The 12,948-nt window shown below is 48.1% G+C and overlaps 1 protein-coding gene across 3 annotated transcripts in view; it reads left to right on the top strand.

The window, feature by feature from the left end:
* Positions 1-12,948, top strand: part of scaper (S-phase cyclin A-associated protein in the ER) — a 102,048-nt gene that overhangs the window by 3,211 nt on the left and 85,889 nt on the right. For 2 of the 3 annotated variants that reach the window (XM_061222574.1, XM_061222573.1), the window contains exons 2-3: positions 4,847-4,964; positions 9,179-9,255. In XM_061222574.1, coding sequence (XP_061078558.1) covers positions 4,847-4,964; positions 9,179-9,255 — 195 coding nt within the window. Of the gene's footprint in view, positions 1-342; positions 397-4,846; positions 4,965-9,178; positions 9,256-12,948 lie in introns of those variants that run through there. The other variant, XM_061222575.1, reaches the window with a different exon arrangement.

Raw genomic sequence — 12,948 nt, 5'->3', positions numbered from 1 at the left:
AGTGAGAAAGGGACAGAGCAAGAGAGAGACAGTCACGGTGAAGAAGAGAGAGGGAGAGAGAGCGCTCTCACTGGCGGCAGGACTAATCGAGCAGCACGGGGGCAGCGGGCGGACGCAGGCAGGCAGGCGTGCGGCGTTGGGATCGGCTCGGGCCTCGCGGGGCTGCTGAGCTCAGCACCGACTGCGGCGCGGGAAGAAGCAGGGCAGCGAGCCCCCTCGGAGCCGCTATCGGTCAGAGACGCGACGCGGCCGCAGAGCCGGCCCGTTCCCGTTCATACCCCGCGTCTCGATGCCCACGGTGGAGCGGGGAGCCGGGTCTCCTGAAGCCGGGCGGGCGTGAGCATGTCGGGGCCGCAGCGGGAGGAGGACGCTGCGCTCAGACTCTGCTTCTACTCCGTACGTACCGAATGCACAGGACAGAGGCGCTCAGCTCAACGTGTGTGAGATACGCAGTCCGTCCCTCACCGCGGCGAACAGGTGCAGGGGGTCTGCGGTTGATTAAGTGGATCAGAGGCGAGGCGGGGTGGGGTGGGGGGGGTGAGAGGTTTGGGGTGTAATTATCCTGACCCAACCTGGCCTGCAGGCCCGGGCTCCGGCCCCCTTGCCGGATGTTACATTACAGTACGTTGCATGTTATTTGGCTGTCTCTCCTTTACCCCCCTGCCGTTAGCCTGCAGCCAACACTCTGGAAACGGTGTAAATATTTACTCTCAGGCCTCCCTGTCCGTCTCTGCTCGCGCTCTCACCCCTTTCTTTCTGTTCTGGAACTTTCTCTGTGTGCTTTGCTTCCATTTGCCTGTTTTCTGCGTTTTAGGAGAATGCCGCTCCGTCTTAAGATGCTGTCTTGCTCTATGAAAGTAGGTCAGTTGTGTACATTGAGCTTGGGGCACATACAGTAGAGCGTGCAAGGACAGTGTTTACTCTTCATGGCTGTTTGCTCCTAGTAGCTGTCACATACGTTAAATGCAAAAGGGAGAGTATAGGCATGGCTTTTTAAAGAGGCGGGCATTTTTACGGTCTGGTGAAGGAACGCTGTGTTGGTATCGCGGCCGTTTGAACAGGAGGGAACGGGGGAATCTGTGTCTACGCTGTTCTGACGAAGCTTCGGCCCGCGCCGTTAAAAGAATCTGCCCCGAGCGTGGCTGTGGCCACTTCGCTGGAAAACGCGGTAGTCTGCGCTTCCAGCATGCAAGCTGGCAGGGATGAGCGAGCTTTCCAAACGCATTCTTCCTCCGGCTTTCAGAAGCCCTAGTGCCGGAAGAGAGGGCGAACGTGGGTCACGTGACCTGGCAGCGGCAGTGGTTTTTATTGGCTCCGCAGATGTCCCTTTTCAGAGAGACTCTCGCGGTTCATATCGTACAGTACTTATCGCCCCTTTATAAAATCGTACGTATGCTGGCGATTTCTCGGTTAGGTTTCCTGCTCGAGGAAGCCCCAGCTATGCCCCTACCTGGAAATTAAACCTGCCGTGTTGCAGTATCAACACGTGGAATGCAGTATGAGCAGAGACCAATATGTAATTGGGTCAAATATGTAATTGTTTTGGTTTCAAATACTTTTCAGCACTCGATTGATCTTGCCTGGTGCAATTGAGCCCCCCACAAGGACCAGACGGTGGGGTTTGCAGTTTTTGAGAGTATTTTATAGGTTCCAGTACACCAGACAAGCTCAGTAAAGCGTAGGAAATCACTTGAATCTAAAACCATTACGTGTTTGACCAAGGCCAGGCTTGACGCAGTGCTGTATATGCTCTAGTCAGTCAGTGAAACAGCTTACTTCGATGGTCTAAATGGCCTACACTTGTCCTGATAAATTTAGTTGAATTCAATTGAATTCAGTTCCATTTACCGCGGCAAACCAGGGGTACTTAATGTTGTGTCACTGTCACATGGAAGTTAGTGGGGCAGTCTGTTTGGGTTTCCTATTGGTGTCTGTATGTAGAGTGACATAATGTGATTATCGTTCATGCATATTGACACAACCGTTTTAATTTGCTGCGTTTCCATTCACCCTTCATATAACATGTTAGCGCTCCCTTGTGCTGCAGATCAGGAGCAGTCCACATTCCCGCTCAATACAATGCGCATTTGGGGCATCCATTCGTCAGAATCCTGTCAGCTATATTGCTAAGAGTGCTTTTTGTCTGGTGTCCATTTATATTCTAATCGGATTTATTATCTTGTAATTATTTGTACAGACGACAGACCTTGTCAAACACACCTTTGAAACAAAACAACAAATCAGAACTGGGCTCTGTTTTAGCAGAATAATCCATTTACCCTGGTAATGCACTCTGTTCAGAAGGAAATAATGCCTCAAGGGAAGAAAAACGCACAGAAAACAGACCACCCTTTTCTTCATGTTCATGAATCTATATTTTCTTGTAGCCATGTAGGCTTCACAAAGAAGTTCATCACATGTCCTTTTTCCATAGATACAGCATGTTTTTTGGTAGAACATGGTGGTGAATACAAGATAGAAATATGGGTGAAGATATAAATATTAATTATAAATATCACCCATATAAATATCATTTAATGTGTTTAGCAGAAAACTATGATTGTGAAAAATAGCTCTTCTATGTTTAATTTTTAAAGTAATAAACCACAAACACAAGTAAGTTCTCGTAGTCTAATAGTTTCAAGTTTCTAACAACTGTATGTACGAAAAGGATAACAACCCCTCTGTTATGTTTCACACAGTCTTTCAGACACGCGTTGCCTTGGGAACATTTACTGCAACATTTCCGAGCCGACCGCAAACGCTCATTTGAATATCAATCGCAGCATCCCAGTCGAGCCCCCTGATTTTCCACTCTGAGCTGCAAATAGTGTGGTGAGGATGAGAGTCCCAAGTATTGCACTTGCAAATCCGGGAATTCTGGGACATAATAAACGTTGCTCTTCTGAACTGAGAGAGGGTGTTGCAGAGATGGGATTGGCTTCCAGATTTGATTGGGAATTGCATTTGGGAAGGGGGGGAAAGCTGCAATAAAAAGTAATTAAAATAAAGTGCATGGGCTTGAGGGCGGCACGGATGGTGCAGTGGGTAGCACTGCCGCCTCACAGCAAGGAGGTCCTGGGTTCGAATCCCCGTCGGCCGGGGCCTCTCTGTGCGGAGTTTGCATGTTCTCCCCGTGTCTGCGTGGGTTTCCTCCGGGTACTCCGGTTTCCTCCCACAGTCCAAAGACATGCACGTTAGGCTGATTGGAGAGTCTAAATTGCCCGTAGGTATGAGTGTGTGAGTGAATGGTGTGTGTGCCCTGCGATGGACTGGCGACCTGTCCAGGGTGTATTCCTGCCTTTCGCCCAATGTATGCTGGGATAGGCTCCAGCCCCCCTGCGACCCTGATCAGGATAAGCGGGTTCAGATAATGGATGGATGGATGGATGGATGCATGGGCTTGGTGCTGCTCTTTACCTCAAAATAGATGCTTACTACTACAGTATTGTCACAGAAAGGTGGCTAACATGCACATTGGACATTCTGCAGTGCTGACCTCATCTTCTCCATTCCTCTTGGAGAGACCACTGGGGGTATAGGCTCTACCCTGAAAAGTAGACTGTTTTGTTTTGAAACGGGCGGGTGTTTACTTGGCGTGAACATCGCATCACATGAAATGTTACATGGTGGGGGAAACCAGGGCCTAGCCTGTTACTAATGCTACTGGTTTGAAAGAGTTTGTGTGTGCATGTGTATAAGACTGCACTGCCTCTGCCAGAAACCCCCCTGCTTGGTGTTCCTACTGCATTTTTAATACCTGTGGTCAGACCTGCCACCCCAGAGCTCGTAAATGACTGCAGTAACCCCATGACCTCTGAAAGGAGATCCACGTATTTTAGGGATTACTGATGACAATGGCAATGTTGATGTTGAGGATGCTTTTTCTGTGGGCACGTATATTTGTCATTTTCTGCTACACAAGATGATCAGTCCTTCGGCAAACATCGGACATGCATGCTGTGGACTGGGTGGAGTTTGTATTTTTTGTTTGTCATGCCTGCATCTGTGTGTCTAAACTACACCAGGTGTGGCAGTGACTCGTGATTATAAATACTCATGTCAAGCAAGCCTGTTGCTGTGCTGCAGCTCTACTGTCACCATACAATGCTGTAGCTGTGTGCTGATATCACACTGCTGTATCTCGATTGATATCACATTGTGCTGTATCTCTATTGATATCACACTGTGTGCTGTATCTCTATTGATATCACACTGTGCTGTATCTATTGATATCACGCTGCAGCTGTGTGCTGATATCACACTGTGCTGTATCTCTATTGATATCACACTGTGCTGTAGCTGTGTGCTGATATCACACTGCTGTAGCTGCGTGCTGATATCACACTGCTGTATCTCTATTGATATCGCACTGTGCTGTAGCTGTGTGCTGATATCACACTGCTGTATCTCTATTGATATTGCACTGTGCTGTATCTCTATTGATATCACACTGCTGTATCTCTATTAATGTAACACTGCTGTGGTTGCGTGCTGATATCACACTGTGCTGTAGGTATGTTCTGGTAACACACTGTGCTGTAGCTCTACTGATATCAAGCTGTGCTGTATCTCTATTGATATCACACTGCTGTATCTATTAATATCATGCTGCTGTAGCTGCGTGCTGATATTACACTGTGCAGTAGGTCTGTTCTGGTAACACACTGTGCTGTAGCTCTACTGATATCAGGCTGTGCTGTAGCTGCGTGCTGATATCACACTGTGCTGTAGGTCTGTTCTGGTAAAACACTGTGCAGTAGCTCTGCTGATATCAAGCTGTGCTGTAACTCTACTGATACCACTCTGTAACACAAACTCCTCTCTGGCTCCCTGTTCTCTCCAGGCCTCCTTCCAGCGCTCTAACAGCCATGATAAAGTGAGGAAGATCGTGGCAGAGGAGGGACGTGCCGCACGGAACCTCATCGCCTGGAGCGTCCCGCTGGAGAACAAGGAGGAGGACGGTGAGTCACGCTAATGTAGAACACACACACACACATACACACACACCACCGTATTCACGCATGCACACACACACACACACACACACACACACACTCTCACTCACACCACAGTATTCACAAATGCAGTCACACACATCAGCACATGCACGCACACAGACCAGCATATTCACACACACACACACACACACAGGTTCGAGGGTAAGGCATGGGCTGTTGTGGAGGCGGGGTGATGGGTCAGGTTACGCAGTCAGATGGAGCAGGATCAATACGGGGAGGATGAATGCCTTTCACAGCCCAGAGACATGGCTTAATGAGCCCCGGGGGCCAGGACTCCGTTCAGCAGCGCTGCAGTGATAAAGCTGCCAATGAGCTGCTGACTGGAGAAACTGTGGAGCTGAGCCCAGCCTGTGGAGAATGTGTGTGTGTCCTGAGTGCAGAGTGCAGAGTGTGTGTGTGTCCATCTGTGTGTGTGTCCTGAGTGCAGAGTGCAGAGTGTGTGTGTGTGTCCATCTGTGTGTGTGTCCTGAGTGCAGAGTGTGTGTGTGTGTGTGTGTGTGTGTGTGTGTGTCCTGAGTGCTGTGTGTGTGTGTCCATCTGTGTGTTTGTCCTGAGTGCAGTGTGTGTGTGTGTGTGTGTGTGTGTTTGTCCTGAGTGCAGAGTGTGTGTGTGTCCATCTGTGTGTGTCCTGAGTGCAGAGTGCAGAGTGTGTGTGTGTCCATCTGTGTGTGTGTCCTGAGTGCAGTGTGTGTGTGTGTGTGTGTGTGTGTCCATCTGTGTGTGTGTCCAGAGTGCTGTGTGTGTGTGTCCATCTGTGTGTTTGTCCTGAGTGCAGAGTGTGTGTGTGTGTGTGTGTGTGTGTCCATCTGTGTGTGTGTCCATCTGTGTGTTTGTCCTGAGTGCAGTGTGTGTGTGTGTGTGTGTGTGTTTGTCCTGAGTGCAGAGTGTGTGTGTGTGTGTCTTGAGTGCAGAGTGTGTGTGTGTCCTGAGTGCATAGTGTGTATGTGTGTGTGTGTGTGTCCTGAGTGCAGAGTCTGTGTGTGTGTGTGTGTGTGTGTGTCCTGAGTGCACACATTTTCAGGAGCAAACGTTCCTAAAATGGGAGCTCTATAGAGCCCTGGAGGAAGTGAATAACAGCACAGTCCTGCGGAAACAGCACAGGAGAGCGAGGGGGAGAGTACTGCATTCTTATCTCTACTCTCCAGAAACCATAAGGAGAACATCCCGGATTTCACATGGCTGCCGAGGTTGTGCTCAATTTCAGTTCTCTGTCACCTTACCTCAGTTCTCTCATTGGTCCGTCTCATGTCCCATTCAGTTCATGAAACTGTGCCAAACCTAAACAGTTTTCTCCATCCCCTGCAAGTAAATCACACCTTGCTTCACTCAATTTCTGAAAAAGGTGTCAGATCAGTTAATCCGTGCAATAATCTGTTCACAGTAAAAGAGCATTAAGACATGCCACTGTTCTTCATGGGCTTTGTTATATGCGACCTGATTTTGTCAGTATGGATCCATACATCATCAGTCGACACAAGTGAGCCAGTCCCTGTGGCAGCCATGCATGCCAAAGCCATAACACTACCTCCACCAGGTTTGCTTTGGATCATGAGCGGTTCCTTTTTTCTCTCCACTTTCCTCTTTCCATCACTCTGGTACATGTTGATTTCTGTTGACAGTATGGAGGCCTATACACTACCCTGTGGAGCTGTGGATTGTAGATGATATTCCATACCACACCGGTGTTGTGGCTTCAGTACGATGAGTCATCCTGCAGCCCTCGTTGAGCTTATTAAACATGCCCTGCTATCCACTTAAACTCCTTTCTAACGCAGGCTTTCAGCTTTAATCGGAGGGTTTTTACATCTATATTGGGTGAACAGTGTATGAATTGTAGTCTTTTCTATACATGGTCCCCCCCAATGTTATGGGACCAAAAGTACAGTAATTGGACAATTGGTTTCTTGGACAGGTGTGTGAAGATTCATCCTTAGTTCATCCGGAGTCTGGAGTTGATTCTAGCAGTGCCATCTGCATGGGAGTCTGTTTTTGTTTCTCTACACAAAGAACAAAGAAATGTCGATGCCATTAAAGCAGGCCATTATTAGGCTGAAAATATGAATAAATCAATTTGAGACGTAGCCAAACAATTCGGTGTGTCAAAATCAACTGTTTAGTACCTTGTTAAGAAGCAAAAACCCACCGATGAGCTCACCAGTGGACGAATCCTTGAAATGTTGAAGCATAATCCCTTTGTAACTGTTCAACAGATCAAGATCACTCTCCAAGATGTAGGCGTAGATGTGTCAAAGACGACCATCAAGAAAAGACTACAACAGCGCAACCTCCGAGTTCACCACAAGATGCAAGACTCAAGAATAGAATGGGCAGGATATAGTTTTCAAAAACGTACATTAAAAAAAACTTGTTCTAGAGCTGGAACAAAGTGTTATGGAGAGATAACAAAGATCAGCCTGTACCAGAGTGATGGAAAGAGGAAAGTGTGGAGAAAAAAAAGGTCTGAAGCATAACACCTCAACTGTCAGACATGGATATGTCAGACGTGGAGGTGGTGTTATGGCTTGGGCATGTATGGCTGCCACTGGAACTGGCTCACTTGTGTCCATTGATGTCCCTGCTGACAGCGGCAGGATGAATGCTGAAGTATACTGAAAAATCTTGTCTGTTCAGATCCAAGCAAATGCTTCAAAACTGGACAAAGCTTCATTGGGGGGGACTTCATGCAGCAGGGCATTGATCCAAAAAAATACAACCGAGCAACCAAGAATATTTTTTTGGATCAAAAAGGGGAATGTTCTTGACCAAGTCAATCGTCTGACCTCCTATATTTCACTTACCTAAGACCAGACTGAAGGCACCCAAGACGAGCAGGAGTTGAAGAGGGCTGCAGTACAGGCCTGGCAGAGCATCAATGGGGAAGATACCCAGACTCTGGTGATGTCTGTGGGACGTAGACTCGTAGGGCTTTTTGTACACTGTTCACCCAATATGGACCTCAAAAAATATATACCCTCGAATTGAAACTGAAAGTCTGAACTTTAAGCACATAGTGATTGTTTCATTCAACTGTTTGTTTGCTAAAGTACAGAGCGAAAACAACAGAAAATGTGTCACTGTCCAAATACTTACGGACTGTACTGTATGTGGGGGACCAAGATGGATAGAAAGATCATTACATTTATATTGTGATGACGGGGAAACTTGCCTCAACCTCCACCAATGTGTAGCACCCACCTGGGTGATGCACAGCTGCCAATTTGCACCAGAATGCTCACCACACACCAGCTGAGATGGAGATGGAGCAAACAATGTTTTTGACAATTGAATCTGGGCATAATTAGGTGGCAGTTTGAAAAGAGCCAGGGTTGGGAATTTGGCCAGGGCACTGGGGAACCCTCTACTCTTTGCGAAGAGTGTCATGGGATCTTTAATGACCACAGTGAGTCAGGACCTCGGTTTTAACATCTCATCCAAAAGACGGCATCTCCTACAGCACAGTGTCCCCATCACTGCGCTGGGGCATTGGGGATATTTTGACCAGAGAGAAGATCACCCCCTACTGGCCCACCAACACCACTTCCATCAGCAACTTAGTTTTCCTACGAGGTCTTCCTTCCAAGTACTAACCAAGCCCACACCTGCTTAGCTTCAGCCATTTGGCAGGAGCTGGGTGCACGATGGAATGGCTGCCGGCTGACTCACGAACCAGCAGCGGTGTGTCAGCGGTGTGTTAACCTGTGTCCCTCCAGGTTAACGGTCATGTAGGCCAGTCCGGGTTCTTCAGGTTACAGCTACAGATGCCCGCAGGCTGCTGGTTGTGGAAAGTGTGGCCTGCAGTGTGTAGAGGCAGCCAGTGGCTCACAGGTGGGTGAATCAGAGGAGTGCGTGTTCCGGCTGCCTTGCCTCTGGCCAGGATTGTGTGGGAGGAGAGGCTGGTGATACAGCGGAAAAACAAAACCGGGAGGGAGATGTCAGCTTTAAAAGTCTCCTCTGCGCTTTGTCCTGCCTTATTTCTGGAGCGCTGGTTTCCATGGCGACCATGCGCCGGTCCGTTTCTCCCGCGCGGATCGGTGTTCAGGCTCTTTATCTGGGCCCGGCTGCGTTTCAGCGGCCCGGCGGAACGAGCCCGGGCCACAAAGGCCCGTCTGTCCGTCCCTCTGTTCCTCTCGCTGAATGGAAACCTTTGTCTTCCGCAGGGAAGTCCAAGTCGCACTCCAACACCAACCCGCGGTCGCAGAGGATCAACACGGGTCTGCACAGGAACAAAAAACAGGTGCGTGCGTCGCCCGTCTGCATTCCGGACGGCGCAAGTCTGATATCTGCTGGTCTTAATTATGCATTTATTTACACGTACAAGATGTGAGATGTGATGGCCAGATGGTTCAGCCAGTTTACTGATTGACAGTTTAATTTCCACTCAGACATTAGGAAGTTTTTTTGCACACAGAGTGGCAAATAGCCGGAATAGCTGTGGAATAGCTTGCCAGGACATGTAGTGGAGGCAGAAACACTGGGGGATTTCAAGATCAGACTTGCTAAGGTGCTAGATACTGTTTAGCTTTTAAGTAAACGAAGCTGTACATATACTTTAGTTGTTGGAAAAGGCGAGCATTGGTTGGCTGAATTGCCTGTTCTTGTTACGATAGTTTAATGCACTTCAGTCATTTAGCCACCAGAGGGAGACGTAGGCCTGTATATCTTACATTGTCCACTCTCAATCGCCCATGCGCTGAACCCATCTCCAGTTCACTGGGAACAGAATAAATCAGTGTTTCCCCACATGGTCTAGGGCACACCGCAGGCCCTAGTGTTCATTCCAGCTGAGCTCACAGTTGGTTTGGTTGTGCTGTTGATGGAGTACGGGAATTTAATTGACATCGTTTAACGAGCCTCACTCTAATCATTATTTTTCCCACAGTACATTACTTGGGGTATGTGTGCTAGTTCTGTGAATTTCTGTTCATTTCTGCCTGTCAAACCCTTTTACCAGTTTACAAAAAGGTAATCCACCTTTCAGGATTAAGAGTAGTTGACGATTAACTTCACTGTTTAGCTTAATTTAGGCAGCTGGTAATTGGAATTTGTATGGAATTTGAAGAGACTGATTAGCCAAAATGGAGTAATTGAAATTAACAGGGAAATCGTGGCAGGTTAGTTGAGCTGTCAATACATTTCAGTGTACAGCTCAGTCAAGCCTCATTAATGAAGAGCACAACTCGCACGAAAAACCAGCAGTAACGCACACGCTTGCTCGCCCTCACACGCGTGTGGTGTGCGTGCCGTGCTTCATCGAGCCAGGGATAGGGTGGACTAAATCAGTGTTCAGGTGCTGAATGGTCCCCGGTGTTAAAACCAGCCGGTCACGGTCCCGCACACGGTCGAGCGGGCCCATTGAGACGGCTCATGGGTGAGTGGATCCCTGGCTATTGATCGGCCGAGAGTGCCAACGCGCATGGCTGCGCCGGGCGGGAAGTGAGAAAATCCAGAGGCCCTGTCGCCGCGGAGACCAGCGTCGCTGAGCTTCGTCCTCCTTTCCAGCGGTGTCCGGAGTGCATCATTTCATTCTGTTATCCAGTGTTACTTGAAAACTGTCATTCATCCTTCTTTCAGTTATCCAGTTTATACTATGAAACCCTCTTCAATACACTGCTTAGCCCTCATTTATACACTGTTAGGTTCTCTAGCCTACCCTTATCCTGCACTCTTTATTCAATCAAGCTGTTCTGGGAAATGGTCACTGGATGGTTCAGCCTTCACAGGGGCAGCCTACCATGGCAGGCCTACGCAAGATACTCCTGCAAAGCTAAAACTAAGTACACGAGCGACTCAAATTCGGGACTTCGCGAACAATATTGTGATTAACGATAGTTAATATCGATATGGTTTCCTTGCATCGATTGAGATGGGCCGTATGAATTTCAAATCAATGCATTGGCTGTGATTTGGAATGATTCTACCCTGTAGTGACACCTGCAGTGTGGTTTTGGTAGATTGTGATGGCTCAGTAACTCAGCCAGCGTACCTCTGAATGATATCCTCAGGACATAGTCACAGTCAACACTGAAGTGTGCAAAATGTCAGGGCTTAATAGTTGTAATAATAATAATAATAATGATGATAGTAATAATATTATTATTAATATATTTACAATAGCAGTATAACATTTGTATAACAATAATAATGCAAATACTAATCTTATTACTAATATTAATATATAATATAATAATAGGAATAATATATCATTAATGGCAGCATGGTGGCACAGTGGATAGCACTGTCACCTCACAGCAGGAAGGTCCTGTGGGTTCAAGCCCCGGCCTGGGCTATTCTGTGTGGAGTTTGCATGTTCTCCCCGGGTACTCCGGGTTCCTCCCTCCATACAAAGACATGCAGGTTAGGCTACTTGGGGGGGGGGGGGGACATTAACAGGGTGTTGCTGCAAAAGAGCATGCATGCTCAGTCAACTTACCCTGTATAAATAAAGTTGTATAAATTAATAATGGCAACAATAACGGTTATATGAACAATGTTAGTACTGGTAATATACGCTTTTATAACCACAATAATAGTGATGATACTAATATTTTGATGGAAGCATAACATTTTTATAATGACGTCGACGACGACGACAACATTAATAATAATATTTCCTCCAGTGTTACTGTGCTGGTGGCGAGAGCGGCTCTGTGCGTTTGTGTGTCAGCAGCCGGGTCATGTGACCCTTGGCGGGGCGGCTAATGGAGGGTGAAACTGTGGGAATGGGCTGTGCGGTGTGGGCGGTCCCTGGAGTGGCACTTATGGAGTGTGTCCACTGCCCCGGGGACTCCCCTGACCTCTCCATTAGCCTGGCAAACTGCCTCTCCCAGCCCACTGCCCCCAGCCTCCCCCTCCCTGTCTGTCCCTCTCCCACACGCAGCTGGGCTGCTGGGCTGCTGGGCTGCTGGGCTGCTGGGCTGCTGTGTGTGTGTGTGTGTGTGTGTGTGTGTGTGTGTGTGTGTGTGTGTGTGTGTGTGTGTGTGTGTGTGTGTGTGTGTGTGTGTGTGTGTGTGTGTGTGTGTGTGTGTGTGTGTGACTCCCTGTGTACACTGGCCTCGGTGGCACAAATGCAGCTTGTGATTTTTTACTTCTGACTATCTGCACTTGTATAAACCTGAGAGAAGTCATATAGTAGGTCAGACCATGTGACGTGGTCAATAGCTCTGGCGATTCTCAACCCCTGACCCCCCTGTGTTGCTGGGAAACCAAACCCAGCTGTGCCACGATACTGTGCTACTTTCTGTACTGCGGTCCCCACTTTGTCTGTAACCCCATCTGAATAAATTGAGAAAGGAGGGCAAACGATCCTCTTCCCTTCTTTGTATGCTTCAGTGTGAGCATAAAACTATCCAAAATGGATGTTTCAAAGGATAATCCTCATACACATGACATGCAATCACACACACACACACACACACACACGCGCACACTAGCTCCTCGCAGTGGTATCCAGGGAGCTGGTCCCTGAATGGGGGAAACGGCAGAAAACAGGGGTACATTAGCACAAACCTGTTCCCCTCCTGACAGACGGAGGGGTAATTGCACAAGGCCTGGAGGAGAGCTTTCACTGACATCATGTGCACTGGCAGCACAGAGCAGCTGAAAACCTGCAGCTGGGGAGAAAGGGAGGGAGAGAGGGGGAAGAGAGACCATTTTATCAAAATCTCTCACCAAACCAGCCCTTTCTCTAAGGCCCTAGTTGTGTGTAGATCTTGTGAGCACCATTACACACACTTTGTGAGGACCTGTGACATTGTGTTTTATGCTTTATGCGCACTGTTTGTCTGGGATCTTACAAATGAATGTACACTCTAAGACAACATTTCCCCAATCTTTTTTTCTTCCACGGCACAATTTCCAAATTTACTGAACCTCACGGCAGACCACTCGCCAATGAAGGGCTTCTCCTCCCCCACGCCCCCTCTCTTTC

The sequence above is a fragment of the Conger conger genome, chromosome 15, assembly GCF_963514075.1.
Source record: "Conger conger chromosome 15, fConCon1.1, whole genome shotgun sequence".
Classification (NCBI taxonomy): Eukaryota; Metazoa; Chordata; class Actinopteri; order Anguilliformes; family Congridae; genus Conger; species Conger conger.
This window is presented reverse-complemented; position numbering and strand designations above follow the sequence as displayed.